The sequence below is a fragment of the Nicrophorus vespilloides genome, unplaced genomic scaffold (genome assembly GCF_001412225.1).
Source record: "Nicrophorus vespilloides isolate i.1.1-1 unplaced genomic scaffold, Nicve_v1.0, whole genome shotgun sequence".
Classification (NCBI taxonomy): Eukaryota; Metazoa; Arthropoda; class Insecta; order Coleoptera; family Silphidae; genus Nicrophorus; species Nicrophorus vespilloides.
This window is the reverse complement of record NW_017096104.1, coordinates 18,690-34,146: the sequence shown is the minus strand read 5'-3', so window position 1 is coordinate 34,146 and position 15,457 is coordinate 18,690. Positions and strand designations below refer to the sequence as shown.

The 15,457-nt window shown below is 31.7% G+C and overlaps 1 protein-coding gene across 1 annotated transcript; it reads left to right on the top strand.

The window, feature by feature from the left end:
* Nucleotides 1-4,461: 4,461 nt before the first annotated feature.
* LOC108569597 (luciferin 4-monooxygenase-like) lies at nt 4,462-14,506 on the top strand. Its single transcript, XM_017931210.1, has 11 exons — nt 4,462-4,539; nt 4,599-4,806; nt 4,867-5,161; nt 5,220-6,004; nt 6,073-6,196; nt 7,105-7,231; nt 8,399-8,606; nt 8,669-8,951; nt 9,003-9,672; nt 13,712-13,871; nt 13,930-14,506. The coding sequence occupies exons 1-11, from the start codon at nt 4,462-4,464 to the stop codon at nt 14,043-14,045; spliced, it is 3,054 nt and encodes a 1,017-aa protein (XP_017786699.1). The 3' UTR covers nt 14,046-14,506.
* The last annotated feature ends 951 nt before the right edge of the window (nt 14,507-15,457 follow it).

Below are 15,457 nucleotides of genomic sequence, written 5' to 3'. Positions count from 1 at the left end.
CATCGTCTCGAAATAACGTAGAAGCTTACATGTTTTTTCTTCTAAAACTAACTTTAGTTTTTTTTTTGGCGGAACTAAGCGTCTCCAATCTTTGCGGTATACGGAGGAGCACAAAAGGAATGGACGCAATTACCGCGATATTCCCCGATTCCCATCTAGTGCGCGTTTCAATCCGCACGACTAAAGCGTGACCGAAAAATTAAATAAAACTTGGTACGTAGCGCCTTAAAATTGTCGTCGCGATGCTTTTAATATATAATTTTACGCTTTGATACATATGATTCTTGAGGAGATTATTTAAAGATTTCCGATTTAAATATGTAGTTTTTTTTTCTGTTATTTTAATTGGAACCAGTCATCCCTCTGATAACGAAGTTTAGATATAACAAAGTTTGTAATTGTTTGAAAACAATGATAGAACTTGAAAAGAAGAATCGTTTAAGTGGCGCAAAATGTGGCCAAAGTTCTACTAGAATAAGAAAATAACATCTAAGAAATTAGAAATCAAGTTATCCATATGGATCAATCAAAGGGTTTCAAAAATGACGATGAAGAAGAAGTTTATTGAATGCATCAGATGATGGTTTTTCAGTGAATGATTATGGGAAAATAAAGACGAAATTATAGACTCACATAATGAAGTGATTTGATAAAATTCAGCTTATTTGTTGAACTATGTATGAATATTTTGGGTCCCGGCGCATTCACCATATTATTGTCTTGTATAAAAATACAATTTTGATAATAAAAAAGTTATTTTTTCATCCCAAATCACATTAAAATCGAGTAAGGATTAATACAATTTACTAACAATAATAAAAAATTACCGCATTTCTCAAATGTATATACTAAATGGACAAGGATGTGTATCTTATTAAAACTTGTTACTTTAATAAAAAAATCTAGTCTGTCGTGAGAGAATCCTAGGTTTGCTAAAAAAAATTAAAAAAAAAAACATCATCAAGTGAAATAAAAGGGTAAAAACATGACTTTGGTTACCTATTAGTTACTAATTATTTATCTTCAAACATCAAGTATCCATTTTATGTAGTTTACTTAAATTTATATATATTTTCGGCCACGATAGAAAATTTCTAAGCTTTTGACTAGAGTGAAAAATATAATATATAATAAAAAAAATATGTCAAAAGTTGTTCAAAATCTTTAAAACTGTTATTTCCCTGTCACCGATGTCATCAAACTATATTACTACCAACTGCATATAAATTACAAAGTACTTGTAAACAATTTAAGTTGGTAAATACATAGATAGAGGTTAAGGTTTCTATGGAGAAGTATTTGTTATAATTAATAACGAATAGGAAATAGTCTCTTTTATATGACATAACCAAGAACTAGAAATTCATGTCCAGTATTCCAAATAGAACATACAATTCTGACTCTTCTTTTGTTCACTTGTTTTCTGGTCTTGTTTCCCTTCACAAAATCCCCGAAAATCAAAGAAGGATCAATCAAAGAAAAATTATCAAGTAAATCTAAAAAGTAGAGTTTTTCATTTTGTAATTTGTATTCTCTTTCAGTTATAGATTTTGTTTTATTAAATTAAAAAAACGTCAAAATTTGACAGTTTTTTTACTGTTTTCTTATTAACCTAAATAATTTGACAATTGATTTTTTTTATAAATTTTGTTTTAATTTGAAGTAAAATATTGATGTTAAAGATCTTTAAGAAATATAATAAATACTTAATGAGAAAAACGAAAAAAAAACTATTATAACTAGACCTAATTACAAATAATTTGGCTTATATAACACTTTTTTTCACTGTTTTCTTATTTACAGTTTTCTAGAATTATTTTTTCAAGTGTTGTACTTTACTGTATGTTTTGTATGAAAATAGACTGTCAAATTTAATATATGTATTCTCTTTCAGTTATAGATTTTGTTTCTAAGACTTCACATTTACATTTAGTTGTTAAAAACAAAATTCTAAATATAATGGACGTCTAAAATAAACAAGACGTCAATATTTGACAGTTTTTTTACTGTTTTTTTATTAACCTAAATAATTTGACAATTGATTTTTTGTATAAATTTTGTTTTAATTTGAATTAAAACTTAACTTCACAAAAACTAGACCTAATTACCAGAGATACAATAAATATAATAAAGCAGTAGAAAAATTAAAAATAGTTCACACGTTAATTATAGTATAAATGTATTATAATTCTATAATAATATAATCGCGTTTCGGCTCTTGCACATTGCATGTCCGAGTTCTAGTAAATTCATATCAATTTTAAACTACTGAAAATATCAAAAAGTGCATTGACACATTGTGATAGTGAAACAATTTAGGTACTAATGAATTTGTGTTATTTTTCTAAAATAGGAAATAATATGTTATAGCAAATAGTTTTAATTGCATGTTTATTTAGTTTTTTACATACAGAATGTTTTCTTATTACAAGTTTTGTTTAAATAATACTGCAGGTTGTCATGACTACTGCGTAAATTTCCATTTGTTTGGCTAATTAAAATGGAAGTTGCTTGTAAGTCGATAATGTGAATACGATTACAAAAGTAATGCCAATTTATTGTTGACATTGGATATATCAAAAAAGTGAACATGTGAAAAGATGAAATGTAGAATGGAACGGACTTTAATCTGACATTTAAAATAAACATAATGAAAATTATCATTTATTAAAACGAAATGAATATGTTTTTTTTTTTAATATAAATTGTGCTAAACTAAATGTTTATACGATCGAATCGTGGATACAATTAAAAAGTTTTAAGTTTTTCAAGTAGATCTCTGATAAGTTATCTGTCCAGCATATTTCCGTTTCAAAGTTTCAACAGCTGCGATTGGAGGGAAATAATGATTATTGTAATAATTATAATTAGAATCAATGTGAGGTAGATAACAGATAAACTCTATATACTATTTACAGTCACTCGAGTGTGTAACAATCGACTATCGTTTTCCCGATAATTATTCTAATTTGTTTGTTTCGTTGTTTACGCCGAATATATTATTTTTCGGTTTCAATTGCACTCGAAACAGATGAGTGCTAAAATAGCAATCAGTATAATTGAATACTGAATACTAAAATATAAACATTATAATTTTTATCGTGACAAACGATTATTACGTACATAATTAGGAACAAATACAAAATCACTTTAATAATCAATTATTTTGAAAGAAAAATTAATAATAAGTCAAATTAACACGCAACTATTACGGACAATTAAAAAAAAATCTATAAGTCAAAGTGACCCGTTTATTAAATATTTAAAAAAATATAGAACAAATGATTGATTCTTACTATAAACACATTTTACCTCAATTAATGCGGTTTTAACTCGTAACTACTACTGATAAATAAATAAAACACAAGTACTACCATGGATCAAAATGACCCATCTATTAAATATTAAATAGAAATAGACCAAATTATTAATTTATACAACAAACACCGTTTAATTATTATTATTTAATGAATGTATCATCATTTAAAACTGATTTTATTGTTCAAAACAGTCTGCACATGTATTTTTGATCAAGTAGAACAAATTGGTTTGCATATGTCATAAAACGTTGAAGTTTTATTATCGCTCTTGCTTAGACAAAAAAAATCTTTCTTTTGGATGTAGAAATGTCAGGTGGGTCATTCTGACCCATCTGTAGTACTTACGACTTAAACATTTTTTTTTACAGTAAATAAATAAAATAATTATAGTTTTTAAATTTAGGGCTAAATGGAACCAAAGAGCTATCAAACTAAATCTTTTTAGGAAACTTAATACTAATAATCTTTATTGCAACAATTATGAAAAGCAAACTAATACCTTTTCATGCAATAGTAATAAAACAGAAAGTTAATAGGTTCTTGTACCTATTAGTATACTTATTAATCAAAATTTAAATAAAATAAAAGCAGAAAATAATTTGATGTTGATGAAAATGTGTTTTTTTTATCTAATCATTGCAGATGAAGCAATGAAATCAACAATCATTATCTAATTTAAATTGCGAAATCGATTTTGAAATTTCTTGAAATACAGGAATAAAAGAAATGCAATCTATTGAAATACTCGTATGTCAACGAATACGTAATCTCTAATGAATGAAATAAAAATTAATTATCTCGTGCGTACTTTTGATAATTTTTTTCGTGTTTAGCAACAATCGTTTCGTCTAATTATAGAATTTCATTCACAAATTATAAAAAATCCGCCTATCTGCAGCATCATATCCGATCGACAAAAAAAAACGTCCTGTCACACCTAGGCATGGTGTACAGGACACAGATTTACGTGCGCCAAACGTAGATCGTTTATCTCGACAGGAAACCTGCGCTGCCCGTGATTTAAAATCTCCACGATCACTTCGAACAATTGAGATAACCGTCCAATATAAATAGGGACATCTTCTCACTCACTAGGTAGAAACTAAACTACGGAGATTGTAGACAGGTGTAATTAGGAATCATGGTCGACGCTCGCACAGCCACCGTAGGTACGGAGATGTACCACAGTCTTCGTCGAAACCAAAATAATTCAGCGGTGGTAAGTGTATTTATTTTTTTTTGTTATATGTTTTGTAATTATAATTATTTGTTTTATAGGTGGATGTTGGATCGAATAAATCCGTGTCGTGCGGGGATGTTCTGCAATCATCAGCTAAATTGGCTATGTGGTTGCGTGGTAACGGTTGCCAAATCAACCAAGTTGTAGCAGTTTGCAGCGACAACAGGGTGGATTACTTCAATCCAATCCTGGCCTGTCTCTTCGAAGGATTTATCGCCACACCAATCAACAGCCAATACTCGCAAAGTACGTTAATTGATGTTTTGAATATGCGAGTAATGTGTTAATTTACATTTTTCGTTTCAGTTGAATTGGTGCATTCGTTGAGATTGGTGCGACCGACGATCGTGTTCTGCGCGAAAGAGTTCTACCCGAAACTGTTAACTTTGCATTTAGCCACGCGCATTCCCTTCGTCAAGAAAATCATCCTTCTGGAAACTGTAGATCAATTGGTAGCAGAAATGGATATTTCTAATTACAAACCTAGGAGTTTCAACGGACAGGAGCAAATCGCAGCATACCTTTTCTCTTCGGGAACCACCGGTCCCGCCAAGGCTTCCATCCTCACGCACGCCAACATCTTAAGTCATCTGGAATCTTGGTTAGTTTACAGGGAATTGTTTAAATGTGCGAATCTAAATTTTTCATTTTTAATTTAGCGAAAGCGATTTGAGCACAGTGGACGCGATGGCCTACAGCTCTTCTATGGGTTTGCTGAGCAGCTTGGGAATGCTGTTCAACGGAAAAACTCTTCTTTGCCAGAAAACGTTTGAGCCGGAAACTTACTTGAGGGCCATTTCTCAGTACAGATGCAACTCGTTGATTGTCACGCCGAAGATGGTGACGACTCTGATCAATACCAACGGAGATAACTTTGATTTGAGTTCACTGAAGGTGATCGTGAACACAGGCAGAGGTCTTTCCAAGGAAATGCACGTTGCGCTTCAAAATAAGTTCAGGGTGGGACAGATCCTCAATTTTTACCATCTGACTGAGTGCACGAAAGTGCTGACGGCGGCGGGAAAGCCGCGACAAGGTGTTTCGCTGAAGATCAGAGATGCGGCGACCGGACAGACCTTGGGACCGAACAAGATCGGCGAGCTCTGCGTGAAGAGCGAAGGCACCATGAGGGAATACTTTGATAATGAGAACTCTACCAGAGAGGTTTTCTGCAAGGACGGTTGGTTGTTGACCGGGGATTTGGCCTACTGCGATCAGGAAGGCAACGTGGCCATCGTTGATCGTCTGATGGAGCTGATCCGCTTCAGGGATCAGCTGATCGCTCCGATGGAACTGGAATCCATCCTCCTCAGGCATCCGAAGATTCGCGATGCTGTTGTCGTGGGAATGCCGTGCAACACGGACGGGGAACGTCCGCTCGCGTTCATCGTGAAGAAGGATGAGGTGGATATGATCGAAGCTGAGGTCGAGATGTACATTGACGGTAAATAATTAATATGAAAAAAAAAATAAGGAATACAATATATAACTTAAATTTCGTTTTGGTTTAAGGTCAAGTGTCAGCGGCGAAAAGACTGAGCGGTGGCATCAAATTCATCGATAAGATTCGGCGAGATGCCAAGGGTAAAGTACTCAGGAACGAGATGAAGGCTATTGCATTGAGGCACAAGATGTAGTAATGCATCGTATCATCAAAACTATTGCACTTGAGATTAACAACTATCTTATCATGCCATCTACAATCATACGCGAAAACGATTAGTTTTATAATTGTTCACTAGATATATTATATTTTTCTATTCTATTTGTATCATATACATACTACACTAATGTAATATAATCTAAAATTGTTATTATCATTATTATACACGTATCTATTATATACGTTCCAATAAAGTTATATTTTTACTTCAACTCAACTTTTATTACAAAATACATCACAAGCATGTTTTATTTCATTATAATAATGAATAACATATACACTATTAATCAATTATTATAGAATGTTTTAAATGTTTTTTTTTATAATAATTAGATAAAATTGTTACGATCGACGACAGTTATAAGCTTCGTTATGAAGAACTAAGTAGTTGAAGAAGAGTGTCTAAACCACAGTAAAAGACAGTGGTAGAAGAGGATAAGAAAAGTAAGTGAAGAGTAAGAATGAAATATATACGAAAATGTCATAATCATTGACATAGGTGTAAATATGGCTTTTACGGCTTAAAACTAATATAAATTATGTAATTATGCAGTTATCAGCTGTTATTGAATATTTAATTTTAAATAAATCAAAAGTGTTTTGTAAATAAATCATTTTAATAAAAATATTTGTTGTGAAATTGAAAATATTAATAAAAATTATATATGCACATTGTTTTGTATTTGTTATCCTTAATGTGCAAAGTTTATAGTAAAATTTGAATATTAATGTAGTAGTTTAGAGAACCGAATGATGATGCTGCCCCCGTTCGTGTTTACTCACTGATCCTAACGAAATGTAAATAGTTGATAAAGTGTATTCATTAATCTCAGTTTTCCCTAACAAACAGAGATTTCAGTGCTCCATCGAAACAGTTAATGCTGCAATCTGAGAATTAAAATGGAGATTTTGATGGGACCTGAAGACGTTAGCGGGATACCAAGAAACGTGTCCATGGGTAAAATCATTTTGGATAGACTCAAACGATTCGGAGATAAAATATGTTTTGTAAGTGCATTTGTGAACTATTTTCTTTTTTGTAAAACCTCGAATATCTAAAAACATATATACAATAAACATAACATAATACGATTTGTTCTTAAGGCTGTTCAAAAATAAAATTAATTAAAAAACCGAAAGTAATATACTTTATATGTCTTGATAAAATAATGGTAAATGATGCGTTTTATGAAATTAGAACTTGTTTTTCAGAAGTAATATAAATTATGAGTGGAGAAAAGCTTATTAAAATGTAAAGTGTAAAAAAAATGGAACTACCAAGCCAGCAAATTTGTTTATTGTTTTTTTTAATCTTTAGTTAAATTATTTGTTTGGAACGAAGTAATTGCCGATTTTCTTATACAAATGAAACATGATAATCAATGACCTTTTGCCGTGAATCCTTCAACTTCATTGTCTCACGCTCATTGAACCTCTGGTCTTTATCAGCAAGAAAATGAACTGCGTTATCATCATTGAAAGTTTTACCATTCAAGGAATTTTGTAAGGCTCTGAAGAAATAGTAATCCGATCATGCTAAGTCAAATCGTAGTATTTGAGTGAAAAAAATCTCCGGAACGAAATTTTTCAAACCAATTCCGGCACTGTTTTTTCTTTCAGAACTTCACCACGCTTGTGTTGCGTTCTTTCCTTTTCGGAAATAATACTTCAAAATATGACGAAAATGAACGTTTTTGTTCTCTATGTTAAAATTGAAACTATACAAATAAATCTCACAAAAATACACTTAATTTGGTTTTTAAGAAATCTAAAGCTGATAAATGCTAAAACTATATGATTGTAACATTAACAGAAGTCATTCAAAAGAAGTCGACCAAATTGCAAATCGAATTTTCTTTTTTTTTTGCCAACAAATAGTTTCGAAGATATTCAAAGCATAGTAAGTGTACAATTTTAAATTTTATAAGTTCAAGTATGCCTTGAGACAAGTCACATTACTTTTGTTTTTAATAAAATAATAATTTATAGCAATATTATTTATATTTAAAAAAAAAGTCGATTAACAAAAAAAATAAACATAATCAATTTATTGCTGTAATTGGAAGTTATTTCAATGTTGTTTATTATTGCATTTAGTTGACTTATCTGTATTATTTTGGATGAGTTGTTATTGCAAATTAATTGAGCTTGTAAAGTAAGAATGTTGTTTTGCAGGAGAATTTGGAAACAGAAGATGAGTTACGCTGCAATCAAGTTTTAGAGAAATCTGTGAAATTCGGTAAAGCCCTCCGTGATTACGGATTAAAAAAGGACGATGTTATGATGATGATAAGCGATAGCTGTTTTGAACTTTGCATCCCGTTGTTGGCATGCCTCTACAACGGATTTATTTTCGTGGCTTTGAATCCAGACTACACCGAATGTAAACAAACAAAAATTTGAATACTTTCAAGATTGATGCATAATTGATTGATGGGTTTTCAGATGAATTATCAAAATACATAGAGCTGACAAAACCGAAGGTGGTTTTCACCACCGCATCGGTGCTTAGCAAGATGAAGAAGCTGGAAATACCGGAGATCAAGAGTATGGATGATATCAAGGAAATGATTGAGCGTAGAACGGATTGTGATGTAATTGGTTACGAGCCGGAGGATTTGGATGATAATCAAACTGCTGTTATATATTTCTCTTCGGGGACTACTGGGCCACCGAAAGGTGTCCAATTGACGCACCGGAATTTGAGGATGTGCGCCGTGCAGACTGGGTAAATTTATTAAGTTTTCTGTTGAGATTAATTTCGAGATGTTGGTTTTAGAGCAAATTATTTCAACGCCAATGTATCGGACGTGATGCTTTTCAATCTGCCGTGCTTCAATGTCATCTTCCTGTTTCCGTTGTGCGCGGCTGTGGTGCATGGCGCTAGAGTCCTTCTGCTCTCCAAACTGAAACCGGAAGTCTTCCTCTCAACTATAGAACGTACAAAACCGACCAAGATGATCTTCGTGCCGCTTTTGGTTAACTTCGTGATTAAATCCCCTCTTACCGAGAAATACGATCTGTCCTCGCTGAAGCACGTCTTCTGCGGATCGGCCCCAATTCATAAGAACACTGTGGATCTGTTCATGCGCAAGTTTCCTGACTGCGTGTTCCACCAGATTTATGGAGCGACGGAGACGTCGGTCGCAATCCTCTTCAACGATATGCTCGATGGAAAAACCGCTTCGGTTGGTAGATTGATGGCCAATAATCAGGCGAAAGTCGTGGATATGGGATCCGGGAAAATCTTGGGTCCGGGAGCTATTGGTGAGCTCTGCTTCAAGGGTGAATCCATCACGAAGGGGTACTATTTGAATGAAGCAGCTGATCTACAGAATTTTGATGCTGATGGTTTTCTGCATACCGGCGATGTTGGCTACTACGACCAAGATCGATTCTTCTACATAGTGGATCGCATCAAGGACATCATTAAATATAAATCTTATCAGGTGAGTTGTAATACATCAACGTATCATGCATTTAGTTAACGTTGTAATTGATTATTTCATTTACAATTAAATCATGTTTAAATCACATTCGTTTTGTTCTTGGGAAATAATTATTTTGTTTTAACATTTCGTTTTTTCACCTCCTTTATGAATATATTAGCTACAAAATAAAAAAATAAATTAAATAAAAACAGTGTATCCAAAATATATACAATGCAAATTATAAAAAAATCTGGAGTAAATAATGCAATAATTCTGAACTTTAAAATTGGAATAAATATACACTAAAGATCTTTAGAATAATTTAAAAAAAAATACATTTTCCAATTAATTTTGTTTATTATTATATAATATATGAAAGAGATTTCAAGATTTAGTAACAAGAGATCGTACAGTGAACAGTTTTAAGATAATGTATTTTTTTTTGTACTTTTGCCTTCATTACTAAATATTCCATTCCACTTTTAAACTCATTTTCGAAAACTGCTATTTTTTATCTTCTAGTAAAATTTCTAGCCAAATTTTGCATCAAACATTATTGTTAGTGAAGTCTTTTGAACTTTGTTGTTGGAGATAATATTAGTCGAGATGTTAATGCACTTACGTAATAGAGAGAAAATAAAAAAGAAACACTAAAAAGTATTTCCATTTTCATTGATGACTCTCTTTAAAACTAATTTACTTGAAACTGGTTGCATTGAAATGTTTAATAATAAAATGAGAAACATGAAACATGAAAAACAAACTGGGAAACTTTTAAACGTTATTTTTCAAGCAATATAAAAAATCTCGTCGGGAAAATGATGTAAATATATGCACGCTCGTGCAACTATACAATAGTCGAGAAAATTTATAATTTAATTTTAAAATTTCTTATTAAAGACATTCTTTGAATGCGCATAAATTAAATGCAATTTAATTATTATTTTATTCTACTTGGTGAGCTAATGACTTCGTTTTTTCCTTCGCTCAATCGAGTATAGAATTTTTTCCAAAAATACAAAAAATATTATTGCAATTATCATAGTAATTAAAATGTTATATTAATTTCATACTATTAATTTTATTTATTAGTAAAAAACTGAAGAAATGCTGAAGACTATTTTCTAAGCAGCGAATCTATTTGTATCTTTTACTATTATCCAGAAAATCATTTTGGTACTTGTTTGAGGGTGCAAAGAGGATAAGAATTCCACTCTAATATTTTTATGGTTTCCAAAATATGGCTTTTTACAATACAAATCTTCAATAACTTCTGACTAATTTGATAAATGAAAAAAAAAAAGTTTTACATTTATTAAATTTTATTTAAAAGTTAATAGTAATGATTATTAACGCGTAAGAAAGCGAACAAACGGAAATAAACTCTACACGTTTCGGTCTTTGTACGTCAAAAGGGTCAATGTAATTATTTTTATGTAATATTATACATATATTCAATTATTCAATAGTCATTTACATTTAAATTAAGGAAACGTATAAAATAAATGTGTTTTATTTTATGTTAACAATAAGTTAACGTGATATTTGCATTCGAGGTTTGCAAACTAGGAAAACCTGCATGTATATTAATTAAATTAATATTGTATTCATTAAATTGACGTGTTCCATGGATGGAATTCTAGACACAGTGGAATAATGTCTGATCTGGTCGTTGTGGAGTTTCAATAGTTGGGAATTTAATGAAATTTGTTTGGTTTTACATAACTTTATTCGATACTTGGTTGATTTAAGATTTATCTGAGACTATGCTCATCATATTAAGATTATTATAAGACTATGTTTATCTTATTAAGGTTTTACTGAGACTTTATCAGTCTTTAAATGTTTTACTGAGGCTAATTCTAAATACTTATTCTAGTTACAAAGTTAATTCTTATTATACGAGGTGGGAGTTGTGATAGGGAGTAGGGTTTGTATATATCAGCGTTTTCCAAACTGTGAGGCGCGCCTCCCTGGGGAGGCGTGGACTAGTCTAAGGGGAGGCGCGAATATTAGTAGTAGTAAGCAATTTTACAAATATCTGCTAAAGTATAGATACATTCCTGTGCTCTTATCCATATTGCTGTAATACGCGTTCAAAGTTGAAAACTTGAAATTAGAACGTTCGAAAAAGCAGCGTTTTCACATTTCATTGATTTACTCAAAAAAAATAATAAATAAAATGGATCCAAAAGATGCATATGGAAGCTGAATGTTTGGGGAATCCAGCAAGTATAGATACATTCCTGTGCTCTTATCCATATTGCTGTATTACGCGTTCCTTTTATGAAATGGAGGGGTGTGGGGAGGCGCCAAATGATTACATACTTTTGAGGGAGGCGTAGTAACATCAAGTTTGGAAACCACTGGTATATATTGATGATTAAGCGTTCTCATGGGAATCGGCTTTGGTGGGCTTGTTTATTATAAGACCGGGACAAAATCCTATGCATTTGTTTATATAAACAAGATGATCGATTACGATTGTACGTGTAATGATCATTAAGTGTTTATAATAAGGACTTGAATTCGGAGTAAAGGTATAGGAGTATCGATGGTAATGTTTACGCTTGGCCTCCTTTGTTTATAAAGGGTGTCCCAAAATTTGAATTTGCTTCCATTTTTGAATAAAGTGGTGGCAACCCCAAAAAATAAACAATTTGAAAGCTGAGAGGTTAGGATTAGTAAAAATGGGGCATTGAATGGATTATTGAGCATCAATTATTGAGCTGATTTTTCATCCTAAGCGATAAAGCATATTTTCACCTTGATGGCTTTGTTAATCGCTAAAATTGCCGCATTTGGGGTCCGAAGAACCCACATGTGATTGTCGAAAAACAAATGCATCCACAGCGTGTCACTGTTTGGTGCGGATTTTGGGTTGAAGGCATCATTGGACCGTACTTTTTTGAAAATGAGGCTGGTCAAGCAGTGATTGTTACTGTTGCTCGATATCGCGACATGATAACACACTTCTTTCTGCCTCAGTTGGATGATATTGATATAGACGACATGTGGTTTCAACAAGATGATGCCACATGCCATACATGCCGTGAAACAATTCAATTACTGCGAGAGACATTTCCTAGTCGTGTACTTTTTGGTTTCGGTGATCAGAATTGGCCCCCTAGATCTTGTGATTTAACACCATTAAATTTCTTTTTATGGGAATATTTGAAGTCAAAGGTCTATGTCAACAAGTCCACAACCACCCGTGCATTACAGGAGGAAATTAAACGCTGCATCAACGAAATACAGCCACATTTATGCAAAATGGTCATGGAAAATTTCGATAAGAGAATGCGTATGCGCCAGCAAAACTGTGGAGGCCATTTGCCCGATGTGTTAATCCATAAATAACCCTATCCTATATATTTTATGATTCAATAAAAAAATCACAACTTGAAGACTAAAAACTGTGTTTTCTATTTAATTCAAATCTTGCGTTAATTTTGGGACACCCTTTATTAAAGTGAATCGAACTGGGATCACGGTAGAGGTTCCATTATGCTGATGTATATGTTTATATAATAATGAGACTAAGAGACGCTATGGACGTCTCTAGTTCGTTAGTACACTATATTAATAATAACAATAAAATCTTTGTTTAATATTAATTTCTTTAGTAGAAAGACTTTTGAGATATACCTAATTTATATTTGTTTCAGTATTAGATAACAATTGTAATCCCATATAATTATTACGTTATTTAGAGAATGGTTTTACGTGTTTTCTAAAATAATACAACTGACTAAATCATGTTTTCCACACAAAGTAGACAAATAATTCTAAATATGTCTAAATAAAAACAACATTTTGCACTTTGCTTTATTTGCAATTGTTGTCACAACCAAATTTATTAGGATTTAAGAGATAAAATAATCACAAATTTTCATATGAGTTAATTATAAAATTGATTTACTGTTTTCCTGAAGTTTTTTGTGTAATTATCAATGTTTACGAGTTTTAATCTAATTAGGTTTACTTACATCAGCTGTAGTCTGAATAATATTTCATCTGACGTAGTATTATTATGTTGATTTTCCGTTTCTCGCAGGTTTCACCGTCTGAGATCGAGTCTGTCCTGCTGCTACACGAGTGCGTAAAAGAGGCGGCCGTGGTCGGGATACCGGATGAAAGAAGCGGAGAACTTCCTGCTGCGTTTGTCGTGAAGAACAAGGACATCGACGAGCAGGATTTGATTGACTTCGTCGCAGGCAAATTAGTAATAACCCAATGTATATCCAACGTTTATTTATATTTTTTTCGTCACAGATCATTTGAGCAATTACAAGCATCTGCATGGAGGGATGCGCTTTGTGAAGGAAATCCAGAAAAACGCTTTGGGAAAGATCGATCGAAAAGTTCTGAGAGACATCTTCAAAAAATAATCCAATTTTACACACATTTTAGATACTAATAATCTAAATCAGTGGTTCTCTACCAATAGACAGTGATCAAATATTAGGTTGAATTAATGGGTGACAGTAGCTGTCACCTTGTGTCAAAGCGATTCGGTACATTCTTTTTTTAAATTTATGTTAAACCGATTGGCTCGCAATGCCAAGTATAAACAATCGCGCGGTGCATAAACAGTTGATCTAGATAATTTCCGTACTCAAAATTTCGATCATCACTGAATGCTCCAAAAAAAACAGTCAAATCTTTAATGCCGGAAATGTCAATGATAAATAAGGCATCACGCATATCCTATCAACCAATAAATTTGAATAGAATAAAAACAAAGAACTATTATATTTTTCCTTTGCAAACGACTGGGAATTGTTTTGCGATCACTTTATTTTTTTCTTATCGTAAACTTGATTTTTTGCGTGCTTGCGTCTATGCAATTGATTGCAATAATTAAACTTAATAATTATAGTTAATTATATTTTTATTTTTATTATAACTTTTATAATTATAAATTCATAGAAATTTAAATCTGAAGGTCACATAACAAACATTTACATAATTTTACGTCACATATCTACTATAATCTAATTATTGTATACTAACTTAATGAATGAAAATCCAACATAGTACGTTTGAAATTGTTATTTTTCTTTTTAAGTAGTCACTGTAGTCCGGCAGTGTATCAGCACTGATCGAGGCCGAACTATGCTAGGTATTGCTGTATATAAGATTCAGTTTCTAAAAATCAGTTACTGATGGTGTGAAAACTCTGATTGAAATGTCATAAAGCCTGTTTTGTCCCATTTTTTTTAATTTTAAATAAAATTGAACTTAAAAAACATATTTTTTTTTTTGTAAACAAACAATCTTACTGTCCTTAAAATTTCCATTCCACTTCGTAAATGTCGTACACATACTTCAAGAATATCATTTTCATCTGAATCGTGGTTGCTCTGCTCTGATTGAAATATCATAAAAAAGTGAGGCTGTTTTGTCCCATTTTTATTAAATTTTAAATAAAATTGAACTAAAAAACATATTTCTTTTTTTTAAACAAACAATCTTAATGACCTTAAAATGTCCATTCTACTTCGTAAATGTCCTACACATACTTCAAGAATATCATTTTCATCTGAATTGTGATTAATGATTGAGTTTAGGAGAAAAACAAGTTCTTATTTTTTGGGTCGATGTCGAAAATATCAATAGTTTTATAGTTGTTTTAAGCGCAATACTTGATATAGTGAATACAAACTTGAATTATTATTTAACCATGACATATTTCGTTAATTAAAATTTATTGAAAACGAATCAAATAGTACTTAAATAAAGAAACGCAATATACATATTGCGACATGATTACTTCTGTTTCGTAACTCTAGCAGAATGA

Bases quoted from the DNA above. Each gene is read 5' to 3' on its own strand.
- LOC108569597 (XM_017931210.1), top strand. From the start codon at position 4,462: ATGGTCGACGCTCGCACAGCCACCGTAGGTACGGAGATGTACCACAGT. The intron at 8,607-8,668 runs GTAAACAAACAA...ATGGGTTTTCAG, and splicing joins GAATCCAGACTACACCGAAT to ATGAATTATCAAAATACATA. The intron at 9,673-13,711 runs GTGAGTTGTAAT...CGTTTCTCGCAG, and splicing joins TTAAATATAAATCTTATCAG to GTTTCACCGTCTGAGATCGA.